This window comes from Oncorhynchus mykiss, chromosome 22 (genome assembly GCF_057628025.1).
Source record: "Oncorhynchus mykiss isolate SJ-2025 chromosome 22, ASM5762802v1, whole genome shotgun sequence".
Classification (NCBI taxonomy): Eukaryota; Metazoa; Chordata; class Actinopteri; order Salmoniformes; family Salmonidae; genus Oncorhynchus; species Oncorhynchus mykiss.
In genome coordinates, this window is record NC_143043.1 from 5316411 (window position 1) to 5330349 (window position 13939).

Genomic DNA, 13939 nt, shown 5'->3' on the forward strand with positions numbered 1-13939 from the left:
TCTTAAATCTCCCTCTTTAAGCTCAACTTAATTGATAGTATATACAGTGATGCACGGGTTGAAATTCATAGCGTTTATTGAGGCTAGCGTCACTTAAAATACATTGTATTTTACAAAACATTAGGAACACCTTCCTAATATTGAGATGCGCCCCCTTTTGCCCTCGGAACAGCCTCAATTTATCGGGGCATGGACTCTACAAGGTGTCGAAAGCGTTCCACAGAGATGCTGGCCCATGCTGACTCCAAAGCTTCCTACAGTTGTGTCAAGATGGCTGGATGTCCTTTGGGTGGTGGACCATTCTTGATACACATGGGAAACTGTTGACTGTGAAAAACCCAGCAGCGTTGCAGTTCTTGTTGCAAACCGGTGGGCCTGGCACCAAATACCGTACCACGTTCAAAGGCAGTTAAATATTTTGTCTTGTCCATTCACCCTCTAAATGGCACACATATACAATCCATGTCTCAATGCTTACAAATGTAACCCGTCTCCTCCCCTTCAACTACACTGATTGAAGTGGATTTAATAATAAGGGATCATAGCTTTCACCTGGATTCACCTGGTCAGTCTATGTCATGTAAAGAGTAGGTGTTCTTAATGTTTTGTACACTCAGTGTAGACACCCTTTTTTTAAATTATTGATTCAACATTTCAGATTACTTCTTGAATTGACTGACTTCAACTTGAATTGATTGCAACCTTGATTTTCACTGTATTACAATTCTGTGAAATTGCGGATGGGTGTACTGTAGGTAAGAAAATAGCTGAGCAGCACATCACTAGTAGATATAAAATGTATGTCTACATCAGACAGCCTCACCTTGACAGACAGCAGCACTGACTGGGCCAAAACCAGCACAGCGATACCCCGTTTGAAGAAGGGGTGCTGAGTGATGTCATACATCTTGGCACGGAACCCTGCATTCTCTGTTGGGGGAGAGAGGAGTGAGGATCAACACCAGACCAGACCCAAACAGCAGGGTGAATTCCAATAGCCTAAATCATTTCCTCATCACCTTTCCTTAGGAGATGATTATGATGCTTTCCAATATAGATGGAGCTCATACTATAGCTGTACAACTGAATGTTTTCTAGACCTGAACCACATTCAGTAAGCAAACGTGGAACATTGCAGATAGACATGTCATGAATAAAACTGACATGCTTCCTTATTCTATGTCAGAGAAGCATATTTACTCTACAGTATGTATTTCTAGCTCAACATTCCACAACATTGTGCCCTGCAGAACCCAAGTACCCCCAGCCATTTCACTGATACAATTAGTCAGAGAAAACAGAAATCAGACAGATTGCCTATATTTATGTTGGATTATAAAGTTGCTGGCACACACACGCGCATGGCCATGCTTCCTGGCTCAGTCACACATGCATGCACACAAACTGGTCAGTATTTCTCGATGTGCGAGTCAGTGTGTGTCAGATTATGTCCTCCTTACATTACCCGTTTATTCTATCCAGTATCATAAATAACATCTACGACCAGCGACTTATCAACTTTTACAGCCAGCAATAATATTACTTGGAAACCAACAGAAATCTCAAAATTGGATTCAGGGTTGTAATGGAAAAAAAATATTTCCAATCTTCTTGGAATAAGATCTACAGCTTGTCAGTACAGGTCTAATCTTAGATAATTTAAAAATATGAGTCTCATACGCAGGGCCGGATTAAGAAATCATAGGCCCCTTCCCGGCACACCACCCTTTTTGTAAACAAATCCGTGCACCAATATACAATTTGATGTGTGGTGAATTTTCTGTTGAAGAAAAAGCCCCTTTCTAATAAAGCCATCATAACATTTGCGATGTGGCGTAGGCTACAGTTGAGCAGAGGAGTTTTTAGGCCTTCCACACATTTTTTAACAGTGAGAGCGGGCTCCTGGTGTTGGATAAATACATATTAGAAATAATGATGTTAAATACTATATTAAAATAAATAATAATGATGTTACTGGCCCAGTAACATTAATTTATTATGTACTTTATAAAAAAAATATATGAATCAGTTACCCAATCAAGGCAGGGCCCCCCAGTTACCAACGTGGACCCCTACATAATCTCCTGATGATTATACTGTATATACAAAATAATACAACTCTTATAGATGCCTGGTCCCTGCTTATATGCTTGACTTTGAAACATTGGCACCAAATAACATAGGGAACAAAATCCATCCTACTGTAAATCATTGTTAATACTTAATGTGTTACTGCTAATAGTCTCCTGAGTTAACAGGACAAGCATGTTAGCCTCACCATTGCTTTAAGAGCAGCCTCATCATCTCTTTTCTATGCTGTATAAAACTAATGAAAGGTCATTCATAACAGGTAGATGTGAGTACCTGGTAGGCAAAATGAGACCTGTATGTACTGTATACCTGAGCTAACACTAGCTCAGCCCAAGCCCCAGTAAACACTAGCCCAGCCCCAGCAAACACTTGCTCAGCCCAAGGCCCAGTAAACACTAGCCCAGCACCAGTAAACACGAGCTCAGCCCAAGCCCCAGTAAACACCAGCCCTGCCCCAGTAAACACTAGCTCAGCCCAAGACCCAGTAAACACTAGCCCAGCCCCAGGAAACACTAGCTCAGCCCAAGCCCCAGTAAACACTAGCTCAGGCCAAGCCCCAGTAAACACTAGCCCAGCCCCAGTAAACACTAGCTCAGCCCAAGACCCAGTAAACACTAGCCCAGCCCCAGGAAACACTAGCTCAGCCCAAGCCCCAGTAAACACTAGCCCAGCCCCAGTAAACACTAGCTCAGGTTAAGCCCCAGTAAACACTAGCTCAGGCCAAGCTCCAGTAAACACTAGCATGGCCCAAATAAACACTAACTCAGCCCAAGCCCCAGTAAACTAGCCCAGCCCCAGTAAACACTAGCTCAGCCCAAGCCCCAGTAAACACTAGCCCAGCCCCAGTAAACACAAGCTCAGGCCAAGCCCCAGTAAACACTAGCTCAGCCCCAGTAAACACTAGCTCAGCCCAAGCCCCAGAAACACTAGCCCAACCCCAGAAAACACTAGCTCAGCCCAAGCCCCAGTAAACACTAGCCCAGCCCCAGTAAACACTAGCTCAGGCCAAGCCCCAGTAAACACTAGCCCAGCACCAGTCAACACCAGCTCAACTCAAGCCCCAGTAAACACAATCCCAGGCCCAGTAAACACTAGCTCAGCCCAAGCCCCAAGTAAACACTAGCTCAGGCCAAGCCCCAGTAAACACAATCGCAGGCCCAGTAAACACTAGCTCAGCCGAAGCCCCAGGTAAACACTAGCTCAGGCCAAGCCCCAGTAAACACTAGCTCAGGCAAAGCCCCAGTAAACACTAGCCCAGTCCCAGTTAACACTAGCTCAGCCCAAGCCCCAAAAACACTAGCCCAGCCCAAGAAAACACTAGCCCAGCCTAAACCCCAGTAAACACAAGCTCAGCCCAAGCCCCAGTAAACACTAGCCCAAACTAAACCCCAGTAAACACTAGCCCCAGTAAACACAATCTCAGCCCAAGCCCCAGTAAACACTAGCCCATCCCCAGTAAACACTATCCCAGCCCCAGTAAACACTAGCCAAGCCCCAGTAAACACTAGCCAAGCCCCAGTAAACACTAGCTCAGCCCAAGCCACAGTAAACACTAGCCCAGCCCCGGTAAAAACTAGCTCAGCCCAAGCCCCAGTAAACACTAGCCCAGCCCCAGTAAACACTAGCTCAGCCCAAGCCCCAGTAAACACTAGCCCAGCCCCAGAAACACCAGCTTAGCCCAAACCCAGTAAACACTATCCCAGCCCAAATAAACACTAGCCAAGCCCCAGTAAACACTAGCTTAGGCCAAGCCCTAGTAAACACTAGCCCAGCCCCAGTAAACACTAGCTCAGCCCCAGTAAACACTAGCTCAGCCCAAGCCCCAGTAAACACTAGCCCAGCCCCAGTAAACACTAGGTCAGGCAAAGCCCCAGTAAACACTAGCCCAGCCCCAGTAAACACTAGCCCAGACCCAGAAACACCAGCTTATCCCAAACCCAGTAAACACTATCCCAGCCCAAATAAACACTAGCCAAGCCCCAGTAAACACTAGCTCAGTCCAAGCCCCAGTAAACACTAGCCCAGCCCCAGTAAACACTAGCCAAGCCCAAGCCCCAGTAAACACTAGCCCAGCCCCAGTAAACACTAGCCCAGCCCCAGTAAACACTAGCCAAGCCCCAGTAAACACTAGCCCAGCCCCAGTAAACACTAACCCAGCCCAAGCCCCAGTAAACACTAGCCCAGCCCCAGTAAACACTAGCCCAGCCCCAGTAAACACTAGCCCAGCCCCAGAAACACTAGCTTAACCCAAACCCCAGTAAACACTAGTCCAGACCCAGTAAACACTAGCCCAGCCCAAATAAACAAAAGCCAAGCCCCAGTAAACAATTGCTCAGCCCAAGCCCCAGTAAACACTATCCCAGCCCCAGTAAACACTATCCCAGCCCCAGTAAACAATAGCTCAGACCCAGTAAACAGTAGCAAAGCCCCAGACCAGTAAACACCAGCCCCATCCCAGTAAACACTAGCCCAGCCCCAGTAAACACTAGCCCAGCCCCAGTAAATACCAGCTCAGCACAAGCCCCAGTAAACACCAGCTCAGCCCAAGCCCCAGTAAACACTATCCCAGCCCCAGTAAACACTAGCTCAGCCCAAGCCCCAGAAAACTCTATCCCTGCCCCAGTAAACACTATCCCATCCCCAGTAAACACTAGCCAAGCCCCAGTAAACACTATCCCAGCCCCAGTAAACACTAGCTCAGCCCAAGCCCCAGTAAACTCTAGCCCAGCCCCAGTAAACACTAGCCCAGGCCAAGCCCCAGTAAACACTAGCCCAGCCCCAGTAAACACTAGCTCAGCCCAAGCCCCAGATAAAACACTAGCCCAGCCCCAGTAAACACTAGCTCAGCCCAAGCACCAGATAAAACACTAGCCCAGCCCCAGTAAACACTAGCCCAGGCCAAGCCCCAGTAAACACTAGCCCAGCTCCAGTAAACGCTAGCTCAGCCCAAGCCCCAGATAAAACACTAGCCCAGCCCCAGTAAACACTAGCTCAGCCCAAGCCCCAGATAAAACACTAGCCCAGCCCCAGTAAACACTAGCTAATTCCAAGCCCAAATAAACACTAGCCAAGCCCCAGTAAACACTTGCTCAGCCCAAGCCCCAGTAAACACTATCCCAGCCCCAGTAAACACTAGCCCAGACCCAGTAAACACTAGCCAAGCCCCAGTAAACAATTGCTCAGCCCAAGCCACAGTAAACACTATCCCAGCCCCAGTAAACACTATCCCAGCCCCAGTAAACAATAGCTCAGACCCAGTAAACAGTAGCAAAGCCCCAGACCAGTAAACACCAGCCCCATCCCAGTAAACACTAGCCCAGCCCCAGTAAACACTAGCCCAGCCCCAGTAAATACCAGCTCAGCACAAGCCCCAGTAAACACCAGCTCAGCCCAAGCCCCAGTAAACACTATCCCAGCCCCAGTAAACACTAGCTCAGCCCAAGCCCCAGAAAACTCTATCCCTGCCCCAGTAAACACTATCCCATCCCCAGTAAACACTAGCCAAGCCCCAGTAAACACTATCCCAGCCCCAGTAAACACTAGCTCAGCCCAAGCCCCAGTAAACTCTAGCCCAGCCCCAGTAAACACTAGCCCAGGCCAAGCCCCAGTAAACACTAGCCCAGCCCCAGTAAACACTAGCTCAGCCCAAGCCCCAGATAAAACACTAGCCCAGCCCCAGTAAACACTAGCTCAGCCCAAGCACCAGATAAAACACTAGCCCAGCCCCAGTAAACACTAGCCCAGGCCAAGCCCCAGTAAACACTAGCCCAGCTCCAGTAAACGCTAGCTCAGCCCAAGCCCCAGATAAAACACTAGCCCAGCCCCAGTAAACACTAGCTCAGCCCAAGCCCCAGATAAAACACTAGCCCAGCCCCAGTAAACACTAGCTCATTCCAAGCCCAAATAAACACTAGCCAAGCCCCAGTAAACACTTGCTCAGCCCAAGCCCCAGTAAACACTATCCCAGCCCCAGTAAACACTAGCCCAGACCCAGTAAACACTAGCCCAGACCCAGTAAACAATAGCCCCAGCCCCAGTAAATGCTAGCCCAGCACAAGACCCAGTAAATGCTAGCCCAGCCCCAGTAAACACTATCCCAGCCCCAGTAAACAGTAGCCCAGCCCCAGTAAACACTAGCCCCATCCCAGTAAACACCAGCCCAGCACTAGACCCAGTAAACACTAGCCTAGCCCCAGTAAACACTAGAACAGCCCCAGTAAACACTAGCCAAGTCCCAGTAAACACTAGCCAAGCCCCAGTAAACACTAGCCCAGCCCCAGTAAACACTAGCTCAGCCCAAGCCACAGATAAAACACTAGCCCAGCCCCAGTAAACACTAGCTCAGCCCAAACCCCAGTAAACACTATCCCAGCCCTAGTAAACACTAGCCCAGACCCAGTAAACACTAGCCCAGCCCAAATAAACACTAGCCCAGCCCCAGTAAACACTTGCTCAGCCCAAGCCCAAGTAAACACTATCCCAGCCCCAGTAAACACTAGCCCAGACCCAGTAAACACTAGCCCAGACCCAGTAAGCAATAGCCCCAGCCCCAGTAAATGCTAGCCCAGCACAAGACCCAGTAAATGCTAGCCCAGCCCCAGTAAACAGCAGCCCAGCCCCAGACCCAGTATACACTAGCCCCATCCCAGTTAACACCAGCCCAGCACTAGACCCAGTAAACACTAGCCTAGCCCCAGTAAACACTAGCCCAGCCCCAGTAAACACTATCCCAGCCCCAGTAAACACTAGCCAAGCCCCAGTAAACACTATCCCAGCTCCAGTAAACACTAGCTTAGCCCAAGCCCCAGTAAACTCTAGCCCAGCCCCAGTAAACACTAGCTCAGCCCAAGCCCCAGTAAACACTATCCCAATCCCAAACCGAGTAAACAATAGCCTCAGCCCCAGTAAACACTAGCCCAGCCCTTATTCTGCAGCCTCAGCCAATGCTAGCCCATCCCCAGTCCAGTATAACGCAACATCTCAATCAACCAATAGATTTTAACAGCAAGATTCATCAGCTGTCTCTCTACCGCAATGTTAAGTGTGCAGAATGCAGACACTTCTGAATAGAGAGGAGGAACCGGAAACGATTTGGCCAAGCGAGCCTCCCTTAGCTCCCTAACACTGGGTTGAGCTGCACATTGAGTAAGTGTGTGTGAGTAAGTGAGTCAGGCCAGAGCCTAAGGTTTTTGGATGTGGATCAGAGTGGAGATTAACATAGTTCTACCCAGCAGAGCCGCTGACTAAGACCGAATCATTGATTTTCTCTTTGCTCTGTACTAACTGGCTATGTGGTGCCTATTCCCTCCCCTGATTCCCATGCACTTCTCCTTTCATTCCCCTGTTCTTCTTCTCACTCCTTCACATATACACCTCTGCAGTTAAAACAGCATAACAAGCTGTGTAGATCAGTCTGTGTATTACCATGCTGAGGATGGTACGATCTAACTGGGTGAAGGATTTGTTTGTCAAGAGGAAGTGACCTCGGCAAAGAGCTGAGTTGGGATGCTCAATTAGATCAGTAGAAGCGATCGATCATTAATATAACTTATACTCTTGTTGAAAACAGTTCATTCTCTGTGTGTGGGCGTGTGTGTGTATTTGTCTGTGAGGACTCTAGTCTTTGCGTAATGAAATAGTGTATAAGTTCTACTCTATCACAGGGGGTGGGTTAGTGGATGAGTTCTGAGCATTTTAATGTCACTAGAGAGTCAGTGATTTAAAACTCTGTCGCTGGTCAGAGGAGACAGAGAGCTTATTAGGACACAGTAGACAAGAGATATGAGAAGAGAAAATAGAAGAGAAGAGCGAGAGAGCGAAACAGACATTTTATTTATTCTCTCTCACACACACACACCTGGTCGTGGGGGGAGGTGGAGAGGCTGGGCTATCTTCAGTCGACTCTTCAGGTCCTCCCACCTCCTCTGGTCCACTGTCAGCAGAGCAGTACCCTGGGGAGGAAAAATACACACACAGACCCAGGTCTTATGACGGCGTTATAAAGGCTTTATGAATACATCTGAGAGGAACACCAATCATTATTGTCAGGAAGGTGTGCAAGGCAGGTCACCCGGGATACAAGTCAGTATTCGAGGTGTACAGTCCCCAGCTACGCCATGCCAGTACATGATTGTGTTCAACTTTGTTGAAACTGGGAAAAACGCACAGAGCACAGAATTGTGCTCTCTTGGATCTTGGATCTCTTACCTTGTTCTCATTGAAGTTAGCGATGACCACTCCGACAAACAGAGTGAGTCCAATCATACAGCCCAGAAAGACAAACACATGGATGTAGATACCATGTATCTGCAGGGAGAGACAAAGGTGTGTCATTACTTCTTACAATGTATGTAGGGTCCAGTATTATCATCAAGCAGAGAGGGGAAGAGAGAGAGAGAGGAAGAGGGGAAGAAAGAGAGAGAGAGAGAGAGCGAGAGAAGAGAGAATAAAGTGAGGAGAGAAGAAAGTGAGGAGAGAGATACAGACAGACAGAAAGAGAGAGAGAGACAAAGTCAGAGATACAGAGAGAGAGAGAGAAAGAGAGAGAGGCCGAGGCAAAGAGACAGTAAATGTGTGTACCGGTCCGACGCGGTGAATGATGACATCACGGACCTCCACCCAGCCTTTGAGTGACAGGACCTCAAACAAAGCCAGCATGGCATTACCCACATTGTCAAAATTAAAGTTGCGAGGGTTGGCCCTGAAAAAAAAGTATTATAATTAAAACATACTTTATGTAGTGAGTAGAACTATAGTAATGACACCATCATTACTCATGGTCCTGGAGGGCTACAGTGTGTGCAAGGTTTAGTGCCAGCCCAGCACTATATATGTTTCAGCCAATCCTAATCACTCACCACACTCTTGGCACCCAGAAGCCAGGCTTCTTCTCTCCTGGTCTTAGTTTGAGATTGAGGTTTTTAGACACACTCACGTTGATCCGGAAGATTCCATGGCAGTCCTCCTACAAACAACCAGAGAGCACAGATGTCACTACACCATGCAAATTGAATGGGTAGAATGGACATACAGTAGATGGTACGAGATGTCATAATGACAATGTTCTGATTTAAATCAGATTTTCTGGTTTCATCAATATCAAATAACTACATTGCAACAATTTGTTTTAGGAATCCATCATTTAAAATAGTATGCCCAATATGGCCATGGCTTTTAATGGAAATTTCTGCTCTTCTATGTTTGTAAAAATCAATTTTGTAAAGAGCTTGGTCATACCCGAAGGAATACGTGGGGGTCATTGCACTTGGCTAGTTTTCCAGCAAAGAGCTGGACGCCGAAGCTTGCAAACACCAGCATTAGTGTCAGGAGCAGGATGGAGACCTATAACACACACAGACACATTCAAGTAAAAAGGAAGAAATGGAAACCTGTGAGTGTGTGTGCGTGTTTTCGCGTGTGTGTTTGTGTGTGTTAGATCAATAGAGGGTTATAGACAGCCAGGGCTTTCCCACGCAGTCAAATAGCCTCTGGGCTGCTGGGCAGATCTGTAGGGTGTGAGAGAACACAGAGGGCAGAGGAAACCTCACATTCAGCATCTTACAGTAATCTACTCTACAAAGTTAGGTCAAACTTTGTCAAAATAATCACTTCATGTCTGTGTGTCTCATATGGAGCATTTCCACAATCAGGCTTAGCTCCAGAGTTTGGTCCAAAATGTGTCCACTGTGTATACATGTAAAGTGTATGCGAGTGTTTTTACTTAGTGTGGTTCAACTGTCCACAATGGGCCTGATCCAGAGTTGAGATGAGCACAGACCACTCAGACTATAGCATAAGTCATTAATGGAAACTTGAGTTAAGCAGGTGGAGCTCAAGTAAGAATGTGGCTCAATGCGCATGTAATTGTGCATTCATGTGCATGTCTGTCTGTCTGAGTATGTGTATGCTTACAAGCCTGTGTATGTGTCTCTTAGTGTGTGCATCTACAAGTGCAAGTTTTCACACCGTGTGTGCGTGCTTGTGTGGCCACCACTAACCAGGAAAATCTCCTTGAAACCCTTGATGACCTCCCGCACCACCTTCCTCATCTGGGGCACCAGTTTAAAGATGCGAAGGGGGCGAAGACACCTCAGCATCATCAGCAGCTGAGCCCCAGACTCCGGAGGCACGTTAGGAGGCAGCCAACACAGGAAGATCAGACTACACTGGAAGAGAGAAAGAAAGGAAGGGAGAGAGGGAGGGAGAGGAAAAGGAAGATGATGGAGAGAATGAAAAAGGGGGGAGAGAGAGAGGAAGAAGGAGGAAGAGGGAAGGAGATGGTGGGGAGGGAGGGAGGTCATTAGAAATGCAGATCCTGACCTGACCTTTCTAATCAAACAGTAAAATGACAAAGCCCATCGGACACACTGCGTTGCCCTTTGCATGCTATACAAAGCTAAGAACACACTCATATAACACCACTAATTTTAACTACACCATCCCACAGGCCCTCTGGCAGTAACATTGTCAATTGACACCTATAGAACAAAACTCATTTAGGTAGGAGGAGGCAACAGAGCTAGGCAGGCAGGGAGGTGAGCCCCCCCCCCCCCCATAAGTAATGGTAAGGTAAACACTGGACCACTGTCTGTGTGGAGTGTGCCTGTCAGAGCTATTACAATTCAATTCTCTCCCATCTCTCATCCAATTATATCATCTATATGCAAATTATATTCCCAAACAAGAAAGGGAAGTTGTTTTGAAAGACGGCCTAAAAAAACTAACAGCTCACAAAAAAAAACAAGAAAATAAATGATGATCGACGCATCCCGACGAAATGAAGTAGATCATCAGTCATTCACTGCGTCATCTTCCCGAACTCATTAGCAATAGCGTTAATCAAACAAGAGTCTGCTTATTCTCACATGACGAATGTATCTTTCCATTACTCTAACAAAAGGCATATTATGTCCACTCCAAAGTCACATGGGAATACCCTTTATGGGAGACAGAGGTCTAGAATCATCAAGGTGTATTCCAGAGGAATATACTTTACTTGGAAAGCCAGTCAGAGACCATGCTTTCTTTAGGTAAATATCAAAAACATCCTGTAAGAATCTCCCGTTGCACAACATTTCCCCTAAGCTGGCAAAACTGGTTGCAATTACATATTGTGATACGTGATGCGTTGTGAGCTTTCTGGCGCAAAATGGCTGCCGTGGCATCACCCATATATTGGTGGTGGTTGAGGTGAGTTTTCCACACACAATGTAAAGTTCTTTGATTATCAGTAAAAAAAAAAGTGCTATATGAATCCAAATCCATGAACTTACGAGGTAGATGAAGATGTCCATGACTCCTCCAAAGTCTCTGATGACGGCTGTGGGAGTAAAGAACAGGCCGTCCGCCATGATCTTCAGGTTCAGCTCGATACTCATGAAGATGACAAAGACATACTCTCCTATCTGAAACACACCAGACATTAGGTTCCAATAAATATTTGATTTATTTATTCATTCACCCTTTATGTATTCAGGTTGAAGCCTTGTCCTCATCATCTCTACACTATAAAATCCCCATCAGAGAAGCCTTTGGAATGACCCTTTTTGGTTGCAGGTACATGGAACCCAAAAGGGTTCTCCTATGGGCCCAGCCAAAGAACCCTTTTAGTGTGTAGACCATCATCTCTGGGGCCGGGATAAAGTTAGCAGCACAAAAAAAAGTTGCACAGTACGTAACTCTGTACAATAAGTTGTATCTACTGTTTACTGAACAATAATATATCTAAAACATTATTTTTTTTTAAATGAACCACTGGAAAAGAGTCCCCCATTCGCTACTCAAGTGCATTGATGACATGTATTTATTTCCGCTGCCTCTGTTTAGAGACAGGGGCATGATAATGGTCCATTCTAAATCAAAACAAATTTCACACATATATTATTTAGTACAGTACCAGTCAAAAGTTTGGACACACCTATTCATTCAAGGGATATTCTTTATTTTTTTTTTACTATTTTCTACATTGTAGAATAATAGTGAAGACAACAAAACTATGTAACAAAAAAACCCATACAGAATCATATATTAACCGATTTTTTTAAACAAATCTAAATCTATGTTATATTATTCAAAGTAGCCACCCTTTTCCTTGATAACATGCCCAGTTACACTTGCCTAGTTAAATAAAGGTTAAATAAACATTTTAATAACAAAAAAATAAAATAATTTGCACATTCTTGGAATTCTCTCAACCAGCTTCAACTGGAATACTTTTCCAACAGTCTTGAAGGAGTTCCCACATATGCTGAACACTTGTTGGCTGCTTTTCCTTCACTCTGCAGTCTGACTCATCCCAAACCATCTCAATTGGCTTGAGGCCGGTTGATCATGGAGGCCGGTTGATCATGGAGGCCGGGTCATCTGATGCAGCACTCCATCACTCTCCTTCTTGATCAAATAGCCCTTACACGGCCTGGAGGTTGTGTAAGACACTGCTGTTGGAACTAAAAATCACAAATTTCCCCCGGTCTAATGTCCATTGCTCGTGTTTCTTGGCCCAAGCAAGTCTAATCTTCTTATTGGTGTCCTTTAGAAGTGGTTTATTTGCAGCAATTCGACCATGAAGGCCTGATCCAAACAGTCTCCTCTGAACCGTTCATGTTGAGATGTGTCTGTTAATTGAACTCTTTGAAGCATTTACTTGGGCTGCAATCTGAGGTGCAGTTAACTCTAATGAAATTATCCTCTGCAACAGAGGTAACTCTGGGTCTTCCATTCCTGTGGGGGTTGTCACGTGTGCTCCCTCTCTGGCCTTTAGGTCACCAGGCTGCTCATTATGGCGCACACCTTTCACCATCGTTACGTGCATTATGACACTCACCTGGACTCCATCATCTCCCTGATTACCTGCCCTATATATGTCACTCCCTTTGGTTCCTTCCCCAGGCGTCATTGTTTCTGTTTCAGATTCATGTCTGTGCGTTGTTCGTGTGTCTGGTTTTGTATTATGTTTTCATTTATTTATTGAATGATTCACTCCCTGAACTTGCTTCCCGACTCTCAGCGCACACTCAGCGTTACAGCGGTCCTCAAGAGAGCCAGTTTCATCAGAGTGCTTGATGGTTTTTGCGACTGCACTTGAAGAAACTTTAAAAGTTCTTGAAATATTCCATATTGACTGACCTTTATATGTTAAAGTAATGATGGACTGTCATTTCTCTTTGCTTATTTGAGCTGTTCTTGCCATAATATGGACTTGGTCTTTTTCCAAATAGGGCTATCTTCTGTATACCACCCCTACCTTGTCACAACACAACTGATTGGCTCAAATAATTAAGAAGGAAATAAATTCCACAAATTAATTTAACAAGGCACACCTTTTCATTGAAATGCTACCTCATGAATTTAGTTGAGAGAATGCCAAGAGCTGTCGTCAAGGCAAAGGGTGGCTACTTGAAAAATCTCAAATATAAAATATATTTTCATTTGTTGTGTAATGGGTGACAATATTAGTCTATCAATTGTAAATGATATATTATCACTTGTGAATGATGCCCAGCTTAAGGCAGTGCATTACCTTTTTTGCAACTTTTTCAAATCATAGTCGTACACCTCATGTAGCCCATAGGCCTATATGTTCTGTTAAAATTAAGCACCTTACATCTGCTTTACAATGGGTGTAGAGCCTAACTGGCATACCTACACAGTGTGTGAGTTTCAAGTTTTGGGAAGATTATTCTCACCATAGAAATGCACCTTCATAAAAAAAGCATTACATGCATAATGACTTTTGTTGTTACTTTTGAGATTGGTGTTTTCCTGCTATAGGCACATTTGCTTTTGTACTAGTAGATTGACATAGGCCAGTGCTTTTGCTATTCATTAGCCCTACTCAACTTGATGGCTG

At 45.6% G+C, this 13939-nt stretch overlaps 1 protein-coding gene across 4 annotated transcripts in view; it reads right to left on the bottom strand.

Annotated features, from left to right (window-relative positions):
* The window catches only part of nalcn (sodium leak channel, non-selective), a 289782-nt gene that overhangs the window by 21619 nt on the left and 254224 nt on the right, over positions 1 to 13939 (bottom strand). For all 4 annotated transcript variants that reach the window (XM_090215168.1, XM_036958510.2, XM_090215169.1 and 1 more), the window contains 8 exons: positions 11364 to 11495; positions 10089 to 10256; positions 9328 to 9432; positions 8949 to 9055; positions 8671 to 8791; positions 8299 to 8397; positions 7949 to 8042; positions 824 to 930 (listed from right to left, as the gene is read on the bottom strand). In XM_090215168.1, the coding sequence (XP_090071294.1) occupies positions 824 to 930; positions 7949 to 8042; positions 8299 to 8397; positions 8671 to 8791; positions 8949 to 9055; positions 9328 to 9432; positions 10089 to 10256; positions 11364 to 11495 (933 nt within the window). The remainder of the gene's footprint in view (positions 1 to 823; positions 931 to 7948; positions 8043 to 8298; positions 8398 to 8670; positions 8792 to 8948; positions 9056 to 9327; positions 9433 to 10088; positions 10257 to 11363; positions 11496 to 13939) is intronic.